Below are 14,247 nucleotides of genomic sequence, written 5' to 3'. Positions count from 1 at the left end.
GGCCAGGCCATTCATATGCAAAAGCCTCTGCACACAGCTTGGGTGGGGCGGGGTCTCAGGGAATCAACAGGGCAGAGCAAACAGCTATGGCTGATCCTCAGTCCAGCCCCGGGTCTCAGTGTCCCTCGGTAATCGCTGCAAGCACCTCTGAGAGAAAGCCGCCCTCAAGTTCCGACTGATGCCAGACAGTCAAGTTTCTCCCCGTATGAGTCTGGGTCCCCAGAGACTCGCCTGGAACTGGAGTTCAGAGCAGTTGGGAGCTTGAGACTCCCTCCCGATTGAAAAAGACAACCGCGTGCGCCTCCGTACCTCTGCACTTTAATTCCGCACCTCCTCTGAGTCTCAGTGTGCTTTTTTCTTTCCTTCTAGTTGTAGAATTTCCTCTCAGCCAGCCTTCCTGTGGTTCTGGATGGTGTCCGTTTTGTCTTTTAGTTGTATTTTTGAAGTGGTTGTGCGAGGCAGCAATTTCCGGTGTTTACCTATGCCGCCATCTTGGTTTCTTCCCACCCTGTCACCATTACTTCTTACATTTTGGAAAACCTTTATGCTGAATCTACTGCCCTGAGAAATGAAATTCGAGAACTTCTGAGGAATCAGAGATTAAAACCTGGATGATGGGGGATGCTCCTGAGAGTTGATGGTGGGCGAAAGTGCTGCTGGTCAGGCCACATATGTTCTAAGATCATGAGTTCGTATAGATTTTTCTAATAAATCTTCTACGGTGGGAGGGCAACTCAGAGGAAAGAAAATATTCCCACTCCTTTCCTAGCTGATAGTCAACTTTGAAGCTCAACTGAGTGCACTCTTGTGTGTCCTAAGTCAGCGGCTGTGATTCTTTTTCGTGTACCACCCACTGGGAGGTAGTGAGGGGCAGAAAGTGTAAATTCTCCTTCCTGTAAGAGTTGCCCTTCGCAAGTTCCCAGAATTAGGCCTGTGTTTTAGCATTTAGAATTAGAGCCTTTTACAATGAGATAATTTCCCTTGGAAAACTTTGTCCATAATAGCTTTCATTGTCCAAATGGCTTCCCGAAGGCTAGCCAACTTGGAGATGTTATCTTCATCATTGATGAATATTTATTAAACATCTCTGCAGACACCATTAAGAGCATGCTTTGTTTTTTCAAACTGTGACTTTCTCCAACTTGTAGATAGAAGCAAAATTATTCTGGAATAATAATAATCATAGCAGCTAATCTTTATCTCACTTAATTCTCACATATGAAGTAGGTTCTATATTTTATTTACAGATGAGGAAACTGAGGCTCAGAATTTAATTAATTTGCCTCAGGCAAATTTAAAAATTACTGATGTCTGGGTCTCACTCCTGGAAATTCTGATATAGTTGATCTAAAGTGAAGCCTGGGCAGAGTGCTTCATGGGACTTTTGTAACTCTCATAATTATTATTTTTGCTTATGCTTTAGTATAGCATTACTTTTATTCTTAGTGAATCTATTGTAATTTTGAAGAAAAGTTATATCATCGTTTACTCGGTAACCATAGTAGTAATTTTATATCTAACAGAATTGTTATTATTTTAATCTGATAAAGTTATTCTTTTTTGTTTAAGTTATTGCAATAAAATGTAACAATAGTCTTAAATGTCATTGAATATAGTCACAAATGCTAAGTATTGTAACAGAATCCTTAAATAACCTTATGGGAAATGGACTTTTTTTCCTACCCTGATTCTTTCATAGAGGAATTAGTGGAGTTCATGGAGGAAACAGTGGGTGGTTCATTGCAGCAGAGTAATGATTGAATTCACACATCTAGTTAAACGTTAGCTTGGGGACTAGAACTTTCCAGGCTCTTTGTCAAGTTGCTTTCCACCTGGAAAATCTCCTATTTCAGTTAATCACATAAACATTAGCATCAGAATGAACTATCAGTTTAAGCATAATTCCCTCATTTGTAGGTCATTGATGGACTTTATCTAGTTGTCCACATAGCAACAGTTGTTAGAGGTGATGTACAGTTTCACACACATTGAAAGAGGTGGGAAGACAAAGGGTCTCCTGGAGTGGTGGACAATGCAGGGGTACAGGACTCTCCTTTAGTGTTGGGCCAAGGCCCTCAGTGACGCAAATATGGGTGGGTAGGGGGTCGTGGGGGGGGGCTCTCATATTGCATTTGCTCTTATTGCTCCATAAGATTGCCACGTTCGCCTCTTATTCTAGGTAACTAAGAAGACTGGAAACTTCCCCTGAAGAGGAGATACATTTTGATATAGTAGGGTCTTTAGTTATTAGCAATGCCTGGAAGGCAAGCTGGATTAGAGGGCAGGGCTGTACGTGTGTATTAGGAGAATCTCATGAAACTGCAAACTTCTCTAGTCTCCCATAATTTCATACACAGGAGTGTGTCTCTATTCATACATTGCGTATAGTGTGTGCTGAGTAATGGTTGAATTGAAATTTCTTAGCAACTTGTTATAGATCATTTCTAGAGTTTGGGAATAAGCTAGGAGGTAAATTGAGACAAGACATCAAAAGGAATATAAGTAAGGTTAAGTGGTTTAGGAATCTTTTTGTTTATAATTCTACTAAATACCTTCTAATTTCTAGGAAGTTTATGTGTGTGCTACAGCCCGAAGTTTGACTCTTGGGAACAAATCACGTATTCAGTGTTTTACTTTCATAAAGGTACTTTTCATTTACTTTGTGTTTTACTTTCACATAATCACTTTTTCCAAATAGTAGCAAATTTGATAGATTTTAGTATTATTGAATACATTCTATACCAGTATACCTATATAATACGTTTCCTGAAGAAATTCACTGATGAATATTAAGTGAGCTAAATATTTTTATATATTATATACTTTTTATCCTGACCAATATATTTTTCTAGGTCTTTAGGTCAATCCTAATGAACATATTTTCCCAAAGTGTGTTTGTTTGCTTTTCTGCTATTACTAGTTGGAAAATATTGGTAGATTTAACTTACAAACATACCTAAGGTTTTAGTTAAAAGCTTCCATGATCTCAGACCTTAACAGGTCCAAAACCTAAGATATTTCATTTCACATAGCTTTTATCCCCAAAATTGATATGTCAACAGCCAGCCTAGGGAGCAGGAGTAAAATGTGCAACCTCTTCCAGTTCTGTCATTGCTCACAGTGTGTCCTTTAATAGTTTTAGTCTGAACAATGCTAAGGAGTATTTATCTTGCTTATTTAGATCCTTAAACATTGGTTTTTATGTAGTACATACTGTAGGTGAAGTTAAAAAATTTTAAAGAGGGATTTTTTCCCCCAAAATTGAAAAAATATTATGCCAAGCCACACCAGTTTATTATTCTGCAAGTGGGCCTAATATTTCTTTCAGAAGTTAGAGATCAAGGCAAGAAAGTTTAATAACTTACTTGATAATGAAGAAAATGAAAGTCCCTTCAGAACTAGACATATATACATGCTTTACTAGTGTAAGGTTAGTATGTTGTGGAAAGTTTTCACACATTTTTCTTTTTTAAAAAATCCCTCTGGGGATTAATAGTCTGATCGCTGTTTACACATTTTTCTAATGATTAATGATTAAAACCAGTAAATATGACCCAGCCGGTTTGGCTTAATGGATAGAGTGTTGGACTGAAAGGTCCTGGGTTTGATTCCAGTCAAGGGCACATGCCTGGGTTGCGGGCTTGATCCCTAGTACAGGGTGTTCAGGAGGCAGCCGATCAATGATTCCCTCTCATCATTGATGTTTTTTATCTCTCCTTCTCTCTCTTCCTCTCTGAAATCAATAAAAATATATTAAAACAACAACAACAAAACACACTAATAGAACAAGTAAATAAAACTTTTCTGAGATTAAGAGGAGTTAGAAAGTGGAGAGTGAAGCCTAAAACACTAAGTTTAGTAGATAGCCTAATCCAGTCTACCTCGAAGTGGTATTCCGAAATGACTCGGGGAAGTCTCAGAGGGTCTTAATGATTTCAGGAGTGTGGAGTGAGCCTTGAGACACCAGGGCCAGCGAGCCAGCTGGTCTCCTCCAACTCTTGGATCCTTAAGTAGATTCCTTTGGATCATTCCCTCCCAGCACAACCTACCGGTTAAGGTCTGAGGTTATAATAAACCCAGAACCACTACTGGAAAGTGACTGCACTCACGTCACCTACCCTTAATGCTGCCTTTGGGAGAAGGATGGGAACCATGAAGTCTAGAAGTCAACGCTGCTTGCTTTATCAGTGTCACAGGCACTACAGTTGAGAGTATTACAAAGACTCACTGCCTTAGGTGGCATTCCAGCTCTTTGTTTCTTAACGTGTTCTCTCTCCACAGGGTACAGCAAGACCTTCACGGCTGCTCTTGGGAGCGCGCACTCACGGCTGACAAAGGGCATTACTTTCCTTAACCTTGGTGAGTGAGAGAGAGCCATCCTCCCAGTACATGTTATGCCCCAACCTCTCCATCTCCTTTTCTTCTCTGTCCATCCCATCTTCTCATGCCTCTTTGGGACTTAGATTGCAATGACAATCACTGTCCTTTTTGAAATCTGATAGGAGAAGGTTTTCTAGGGAAGCACCCAACTCCATCAGCCTTTATGGGGGTCTGAGGTGAGCAGAGAACCCACACTGTGAGCTTTCTCATGTTTGCAATAGCAATCATAAAAGCCATGTTGTTAGTGTAAAAGGATGACAGTGAATGAGTTGTTCCCTAAAAGCCTATAAGCAATAATATATCATGTTGGCCCTTGATTCTAGAGAGGACAAAGACATTTGGGAAATTGTCCATTCCCTGTTGCTAATTGCTAAAAGCTTCCAAGTCCCACAAATGATTAATGGATCCGCTTAAGTGAGTTGTTTTTCATTGAGTAAATATGGTAAGTGGAACTTGAGTTCTATTAAGGGACTCTATGAAGAAGAAAATAAAGAAGGGGTTTATTGTTTTACTGGGAAAGTGGCTTTTCCATGCTAATTGGTATATGGGGCACAAACAGGTTAGCACAGAACTATTGCTTGCCTACATATGGGACATGGCATAACATTTAAAAAGGAAAAGCTGCCCTACCTTTTGGCTCAGTGGATAGAGTGTCAGCCTGCGGCCTGAAGGATCCCAGGTTTGATTCAGGTCAAGGGCACCTCTTGCCTTGGCTGCATGCTTGATCTAACCGGGCACGTTCAAAAGGTAACCAATTGATGTGTCTCTCTCACATAGCTATTTCTCTCTGTCTCTCCCTGCCCTTCCACTCTCTTTAAAAATCAATGGAAAAAATATCCTTGGGTGAGAATTAATAAAACAAAAAAAAAGTAGGGGGAAGCTACTGTCATGACAAAGGTTTAGGAAGGTGTGATGTGAGAGAAGTGGGCAAAGTGAGAACTAAAATGACAAGAATGTTCCTAAAAATTTTTTTATTTTGAGTAATGCTATTGGTGAGGTAAGATATCTTATGCTATGTTGGCCGGTATGTGACAGATCTTATGAGTTCTGAACCTGTGGGAAATGGCCTTAGAGAGGCCTGCTGCTGCTGCTTCCTGTGGTAAGAGAGATAAATATAAGATTTCTTGGGACTAGGACTTGATTCTTATCAGCATCCCATCTAAAGTGCAATTCGGGGAAACTTTCCACTAAAAAAGCATCAAACAAACCCCAACTTAGCCTTTTGTGAGGTCAAAGGTATTCTCCCACCCCCCCTTTTTTTCTTTATACCCTGGGAATGACTCTAGAAAAGGGCAGGCATGATTTAATCAATGGTCTTCAGAATGTGGAGAGGGCAGAAATACTAGAGCTTTGTGAAAAGAGGCTGTCTTACATAGGTTATCTTTCCTTCATAAACACATTTTATAGGCTCAAAATTATGCTTGACTAAAACTGTTCTAGAGGTAATTTTTATGACAACAATATTGCTTTTTTGAGTGATGTACTTTTTGCTGTCAATTGCATGCAATTTCCCTAAATTGCCACTGTGTTAAAAGGACTTATATTGATTGAAATTTTAAAAAATAGAGTTTAGGGGAAATTTTCAATGAACTCGTAAGCACCACTATATAAGCAATATGTTTATAAATAAAAAACTTCCATTTAAAGAAATGAATACTATATGCTATTTTACTTAAGTTATCTTGACTATTACAATAATTTTGCTTAGTGATGATAATCAAATTGAGGCTCAGAAAGGCTGAGATGTATATCCAGGCTTCTTCTTCTTTTTAAAATGTTTTTAATGATTTCAGAGAGAGGAAGAGAGATGGAGAGAGAGATAAAAACATTGATCAGTCACCTTCTGCAGGCCCCCTACTAGGGATTGAGCCTGCAACTCGGGCATGTGCCCTGACCGGGAATGGAGCCAGTGGTCTCCTGGTGCATGGGACAGTGCTCAACCAACTGAGCTACACCGGCTGGACTGCCCAGGCTTCTTTTAGTATCTCTTATCAGGGGCACTATTATAGTTTATTTCTTTTGAAAACAGTCACCATAAATTTTGGGCTTAAAAAAACAAAACATTCTCTTATGGTTCTGAAGGTCAGGATGCTGAAATGAGCCTTAAGGAGCTAAAATCAACATGTGGACAAAAATGGCTCTTTCTGGAGATGCCAGGAAGAAAGGGTTCTTTGCCCCCTACAACATCTAGAGCAGCTGTGGGCAAACTATGGCCCGCGGGCTGGATTCGGCCCATTTGAAATGAATAAAACTAAAAAAAAAAAAAAAAAAGACCGTATTCTTTTATGTAATGATGTTTACTTTGAATTTATATTAGTTCACACAAACACTCCATCCATGCTTTTGTTCCGGCCCTCCGGTCCAGTTTAAGAACCCATTGTGGCCCTCGAGTCAAAAAGTTTGCCCACCCCTGAGAGGCTAGCATTTCTTGGCTTGTGACCACATAATTTCAATCTCTTTCATCACATGATCTCTTCTGTAGTCAGATCTTCCTCTTATGGAAACATTTGTGATTATACTGGGTCCACTGGGTAATCTAGGATACTATCCCCATCTCAAGATCCTTAATCACATCTACAGGATCCCTTTTATCCCTTAAGTTAACATATTCATAGGCTCTGGTGATTAGCACCTGAACATTTGGAGGCCAGCTTACCACAGATACTATTGTTATTTTTGGTGAGACAGTAATTCTTTGTGTGAGAGTGTTCTGCACATTGGGCGATTTAACATCCCACTCACCAAATGGCAATAGGAATGAATCCCCCTGCACCCCAATGATTGTGACAACCCTAAACACCTTCAGATATTTCCAAATGCCCCCTCTCCCAGGGACAGAGTGCCATCCTAATGAACCGGTTAGCGTAGGTCATTTGATGCCTAAACCCTTACCACTGTACCCTACTATATTATTATTTATGTTTTTCTCCTTAAGGTTTGCCATAATTATATTATTGCAACCATTTGTGCTAGCATTTTAGCTTCACTGGATCCATGGTGACTGGTTAGAGTTTTACATCTTCTTTCCTTTCCTTTGTATAGAATGCCTACTATGCAAATGATTAGCACATATTTACTTGCTTCTTTGGGAAATAAGATTCCAGCTGGCTCATTTGTAATTTAAATGTTTCATCTGCATAATATTCACTACAGTCAGGTGAATTTCTGTTTTCCTAAGATACTAGAGAAAATATTGGATTTCTACCCTCCCATTCTCCAGAAATGTACTTTTACACTTTGACTCAATCTGCATATAAATGTTCTTGGTACAAAAATAGCTAGTTCAGGGACCAGGAAGGTGTGAATTCTATAGAGGCAGCGAGCTATGCAAAGAAATAAACTAGTACTTCATAATATGTCAGATACCTGCAGAGATTGTTTTGATGAATATCAATTTAAAGATTCTCTGAACAAAATAATGATGATAATGACAGCGATAAGCATGACTATGATGATGGTGATGATGAGTGGGTAAACATGGGAAATGAAATCTTAGAACTTCCCCAAACTGGCAGAAACTTTGAAGGAAATTCCCATGATAAGCTATTTCCAATTTATCAGATTAAGAAATAATTCATGTTGCTTAATTTTTTTCTTTTCTTTTATTAAATTTTTTTTCTATTTTATTTTGCTCCCAAAGATCATTTAGAATTATATAAAGCCATAATTCACTTAGAAAGAAAACTATAGCCGAAACCGGTTTGGCTCAGTGGATAGAGCGTCGACCTGCGGACTGAAAGGTCCCGGGTTCGTTATATATATATATATATATATATATATGAAACAAAGCTATAGATCAAATTAAGATAACCATAGCTAGAGGTCTGAGTAAAATTAGCCACAGATAGAAATAAATGAGAGCTGGCTGTAAGATGGGATGTACTGACAGCAGACAGCTTATTACCACATTGACCAAAGCTTTTGTTTTAAGAGATTAAAAAAAAAAAAAGGAATACCGTGATGTCCTGGGCTTTATCTGTACCTGTACAGCTTTACCACATGTAGATGACTTCCGTCTTTCTCTTCTACAGACTATTACGTGGCTGTTTACTTACCTGGTCATTTCTTTCATCTACTTAACATTCAGCATCCAGACCTGACCTGCCACAGTCTGTTTTTGACAGGTACGGCTGAAGATTTCCCCTCAAGAACATGGTCTGTTTGAATTTGTTGACTTGAATGTTTATGTTTGGGTAAGAAAGGTTCCTTTTACTTGCTGATCTTCTTGTTTTTGGCCAGGAAACAATGAAGGGATGGATATGCTACCTCATGGACCTCTGCAGTCACTGTCGGGGTCCCTGGTGCTGGATTGGTGTTCGGGGAAGCTCTACAGAGCGTCCCTCAACCAGTCCTATTTGTTACGGCTGCTGTGGGACACACGGCCAGACTGGGAGAAGATGGCCGTGTTGCACTGCGTGCTCTCATGTGGCCGAGACCCGGAGTTTCTGGAAGCCCAGGTGGGGACATAGCTTAAGTTTAAAAATTGGCAAATAGACAGTATCAGATGTATTTATTTAGTGGTTGGACATGAACAGAAGTTATGTTTATTTGTTAGCAATTGATCAAGGTTTATGTCTTCATCCTGGCTTGAATATATTTTTCTCTTGTGCTCCTTTTTAATGGATCCCAACCAGACCTCAGCGGGTGCCGTCTGTTCTTTTGACTCCTCTTTTTTTGATATTGTGAATGAATGTTTAGCTACATCAGTAACATTCTAAGGAAGTGCTCCGTAAATAATGAGTTTCTCAAATATCTACTTTTCACCTGTTCTATATTTGGAGTATATTGCCAAATGGACTAAACTCTGGTGGCATATATTTTATTGAAAATTACATTTAAATTTCACATAATAGTTTACAAAGCACCTTTACACATTCTGTCATTAAATTTTACAGCCCCTGCGAAGTCAGAGACTTAACTGGCATCAATCGGTGGTTGGTTAATTGAAAAACAGATATCTTAAACATTTTATTTTAACCTAAAGCAAATGGAAGTACATTTATTCACCTATCTTCTGATGTAAATGAAAGCCCTTTATTTGACTGTCAGCTAATTGAAGTTCAAAATCATTTGTCTTACATTACAAACACTAGTAATGTGTTGTCTCTTATTCCTGTTCTTTTTTTTTTTTTCCTTTTCCTAAGGAGAGCAATAACTTCAAAGCAATGTGTTTATGTAGGGCATTTTTCCCCCCTCAGTCTTTATAGTCGCCTCACCTATACCTCGTTTTTTGAGTAAGTGTTTTAGAGTCTTTCCAACGCATCCAACTTTTGTTGACCCAACAACACTCTTTGCATCCGTGGTTTGATTGTCTATGGTAATAGTTTGTTTACTTAGTTGTGAAAATAAATACAATGAACAGGAATAGGTTTGGAAAAAACAAATTATTGGTAGGAATAGAACCATGAGAGCAAATTCTAAGGTAGAGAACGAGGGGCTTTATTCCTCTAGCTGGCAAGGATGGTTTTGGAGACTATGGGAGAGCTGTCCACCACAGGATATCCCTCCTCCCTCCCCTCAGAGGACAGCACAGTGCTGTTAAATCGCGTGGCAATGTTCGTACTGATGACTGAGCTGGAAGTCAGACCCAGCTCTGCTGCCCCCAGCTCAGTGGGTTTGCTTACTCTTTTATCCCACAGCTCTTCCCACTGGTTCCTTGCTAGAATATGACTGCCTCTAGCAAAAACAAACATTGGGTGCAGGAAGGTTTATTTGGATTCCAGCCAAGGGCACTTATTAAAAAGACATGTAAAAAGGATCTCATTTATAATATTGTTTTACCTACACAGGCTTCCATTATGTGTCTAGTCTAGTCTAGTCTAGAATAGTATAGAAATAAGTATATTCTTAGGCAATTCCAAAATAGATATAAGTTTCATATATATTTTATACTTCTTTGGTGGTGGGGGCAGGGTGCAGATTTAAATATTAACAGAATTGTCTTCTTACTTTTTAAAGATTATTCAATGGATTTCTGAGAACATCTCTGCCTACTATTCGTTTGACCCCATTCAGGAATTTATAATTGGTAGGTGTTGCTCACATTTTAAGTTGGATCCTTGACCCTTTTGCCCGAGGGAAAATACTACACTGATAATGCCTCAACCTGTCAAAATGCTGGTTAGTAGCTTCCCCACCCGCTCTATTGTAGTCGGCGCTGAGAGCTAATTAAGTTTCATTCTTTTGTGGTTTTGTGAGAAGCTGTGGCTGTTCAGAGACTGATGAGATAAAAGATATGATTATGATTCTATAACCTCATCAGTGATTTTTTTTCAATAAAATGTAGCATTTGTTTTGTGTTGGCTGGTTTGATATAAAGTGGTATAATGTCATTTGGATAAATCTAAGTGCCTAATTTTTTTAAAGCAATTCCTACTTTTATTTATTTTTTAAAAATTGATTGGGGGGGGGAGAGAGAGAGAGAGAGAGAGAGAGAGAGAGAGAGAGAGAGAGAGAGAGAAAGAAAGAGAAACCCTTTGGTACACAGGCCTATGCTCCAACCACTGGAGCCACACCAGCCAGGATGTCAAATAATTGTTAAAAAATTTATTGTCATTGTCAAAAGCAGAATCTGAACATTCTAATCAGTAGATAAAATCATAATGGTTAGTGTTTAGAGGATGAAAACTGTTGCTGGTTTGCTCATTTTGGCAAATGACAGTGTCCACTGCCTGATTATTAAACCATGTCTATTTGTTTTCCTTGCAAAAACCTGCTCAGCTTCTTCATATTGGAGCATATACCCGGAGACAAGTAACATGGATAAACTTTTGCCATATTCCTCAGTGCTCACTTGGAATACAGTAAGTTACAGTTTTTGTGTTCCTTATGTAATTGAAATTAACTCACAGTTGTGGGTCAGTTGTAGGGCATTCCTCTCACAGTGACTAAGGCTGTGATTTCATTTTGATTTTGACTGATAAGGAACTGCATTTTTCTGCATTTTCTGGCAGAAAACTAATACTTGCTGTTGGCCAAAGGTATTTATAAAACAGGAGAATTGAGGAGAAGGCAGAGGATATGTGTTATTCTCCCCACTACCAAACAGACCTAAACCTTTATCATCTTCAAAAGGTATCTTAATTTGATTAGCATCTAGAGTGGATTAAAACATTTCTTGGGGTTTTATAAACAAGGAACATTGGACCACTGCTGTTAATCTGAGTGGTTCTCTTTACTTAGCAGATTAGCACCTCCCTGACCTTGCAAGGAAAATGTGTGATAACACTAGAGCTTTACAATCAGTAAGTTGGTAACCTTGAGCAAACTCACTCCTTGAGCCTTTTCTTCCTGTTGGTGCCGTCTGCCCCCTTTTTAATTAGGGAGCGCTGAGCTACAGCACGGTTCACTTTCTCTTGAACGAGGTGCAACGAACTGCACTTGGCTGGATGGGAAAGTGCAAAGCAAGCACTGGCTTCCCCCGAAAAAGGTTCTGGTTCTGCGTTCTCTCCTTCCCTATGTAGATGCCAGCATGCGAGCTCAGTCAGTCTTGAGGCAGGGAGTTCGGATCAGAAAGGCATTTAGAGAAATAAATTCAATTCTGGAAATAGACCTAGGAAAAGATGCGCCCAGATAACCCGTGGCCCTTTCCGTTTTGTACGGAGACTACTTAACCATCGTCCTGAAGAAAGACACCTTAGGTGTGTTTGATTAAGATCTCAATTTTTGGTATGTGCAATGGCAGTGTTTTCCTCAGGGCCCTCTGTTCTTGTCTTTAGCTGTTAGAGTTCTGAAACGGCCATGCCTCACTGTAGAATTATAAGGGGACGACCTGAGCTTATACCAGGTCCGCCCTGTTTCTGTTAAGAGCCCTTGTGAATACACATGCAGACGCTGTGGTAATGTGGCAGGAAGTTTGCAGGGTAAGCCACCCGGTCAGGAATTGCACATCTCGCTTCTTCCGCTCAGCACCCATCCTCTCTCTTGCTGTCCTGCCCTGTCAGGTTCAGTGTTGGAGCAGGGTCAGAACCTGTAGTTCTCAGGGTTGTGCTTTAAGATGGAGCACATCAGCCTGACAGGCGAGTCTTCACTTTTGCATTTCTCATGGCTTCGTGCGGCAGCGGAGCTGCTGTGGCCATATAAAGTGACATCCTACAAGAAGCACAGTGTAAAAAATCCTCAAAGTTATAACCCTCTGTGTACTAAGCTTATTTTAGGGTTTGCCATGTTGCTTTAAGGTTCTTGTGGTTAAACTAGGTTACCTTGAAGATCTCTTATGATCCTGAAATTTCGAAAATCTATGCTTCTCCTTAGCAATGATGCAGATAATTTTTTTCTTTCTCTAACCTGCAAATGCTCTCATTGCTGCACCCTTAATAAGCACTTGGCACAGTAGAAAACATTAATTTCACACTTCTGTATGGAGGCAGATTATTTTTGTGAAATAACTGAATTGGATTTTTTTAAAGATACTAGATAATAGGGTGCTCTTACACATTGATAACCCTAAATTATGCTATGCAAACAATTAGCCTTGTTATACCTATTTTAAGGTGTTATTTATAACCTAAAGCTGTAGTGACACTTTAATGCTTTTTTTTGAAGTGTCCTATGTTGTGAAGCACACAGAAGATTCTTTTCACAGGCTTTTTATTCTCGCACTGGAGAACTCAGTTGCTTGACTGTTCTAGAAATTTATTTCTCTATCACTGCAATCCCTTTCTAAACCCAGTATAATCCAGGACATTTAAGTCCTATCCAAATATCAGATTTTATTTCTACTTAACACCTTCTGAATTATATTCTCATGTATTATGTACTTTTTTTTTTGGAAATGGAAGATGAATTGACTAATTGAGAGGCTGATATGCATAATTCACACAGAAACACATTTTGAAAATAACAGTGAGTAGAAGGCAATTTTGGAAGTTGATCCTCTTATGGTCAGTGTCTGTTTTAGTGCTAACTTGTCAGCAGGAGGTTATAATTGGGACTTCCTGAGATGAAGTGCACACCCTTCACAGTTGCCATGGTGATAGCATTGCGCCACCTTTATAGGGGTCTCTTAGCTCTGAAATTATGGTGGAGGGTGAGGTGCAGAAAACTTTTCTACGGCAGTCATACAAGGATCCAGTTAATCTTGGTTCCTTCTAGTGAGTTGGAACCAACTGCAGTGCGTTTAAGTGAAAGAGGAGGAGAGGGAGGAAGGATTATAAAACCTGGAACATGCCCCCCTTATTGTTACACTGGTAGTGCAAATGGAAACATGCAAACCATATACTGTTTGCTCTGTTTATTCATCTTCTTCTTTCCTTTAGACACTGTCAACTATTAAAACCATAACGTTAAGGAGTCTTTTTCTTCCTGAGGCAAGAGATAGGCTGTGTTCACTGTTATTTATAAACTCCGGGGTTTATTTAAAGTAGAGGTTAGCAAACTGGACGCTGCCCTTGGCTTCTGTCTGTGCAGGAGACCTTTCCTGAGGGCTTGAGCTTGTGGCCGTTGACATCAGTTGACATTGTGTGTCTGTTTGGCCCCCACTGCAGGAAATTCCCGGAATAAGCCTTGTGACGGAAGAGATCACGTTGCCTCTGATGCAGGTGAGTCCACACAGCCAGAGACTTTCAGGCGCAGCCGTGCCTGGCTTCCTTGCTGCCGCCACACTGGAGTCACACCTCGTCACACCTCCACGGCCGAGTATAATGGCAGTTCCAGAGGGATTGTGAACTGTCAGAGGAGGAGGGGATAAACGTTAGAGCCTTTATCCTTCCTACGTGGTTGAGTAGCCACGGAGAATGATGTTATGGCATTCTTAGGAATGCTCTTCGAACGGGGAAGTTTTCTGGATAGAGAATTACAGGGCTCATTGTAAACCATATAGAACTAGTGCTTTATACTGCGCTTAAACCCATCAGCTCTGGTAAATTA

At 39.8% G+C, this 14,247-nt stretch overlaps 1 protein-coding gene across 1 annotated transcript in view; it reads left to right on the top strand.

Annotated features, from left to right (window-relative positions):
* The window catches only part of GSAP (gamma-secretase activating protein), a 53,792-nt gene that overhangs the window by 11,382 nt on the left and 28,163 nt on the right, over positions 1-14,247 (top strand). The window contains exons 9-15 of the mRNA XM_015571259.1: positions 2,567-2,644; positions 4,282-4,359; positions 8,412-8,504; positions 8,620-8,837; positions 10,339-10,408; positions 11,101-11,183; positions 13,866-13,919. Coding sequence (XP_015426745.1) covers positions 2,567-2,644; positions 4,282-4,359; positions 8,412-8,504; positions 8,620-8,837; positions 10,339-10,408; positions 11,101-11,183; positions 13,866-13,919 — 674 coding nt within the window. The remainder of the gene's footprint in view (positions 1-2,566; positions 2,645-4,281; positions 4,360-8,411; positions 8,505-8,619; positions 8,838-10,338; positions 10,409-11,100; positions 11,184-13,865; positions 13,920-14,247) is intronic.

Source organism: Myotis davidii, unplaced genomic scaffold (assembly GCF_000327345.1).
Source record: "Myotis davidii unplaced genomic scaffold, ASM32734v1 scaffold125, whole genome shotgun sequence".
NCBI lineage: Eukaryota > Metazoa > Chordata > Mammalia > Chiroptera > Vespertilionidae > Myotis > Myotis davidii.
This window is presented reverse-complemented; position numbering and strand designations above follow the sequence as displayed.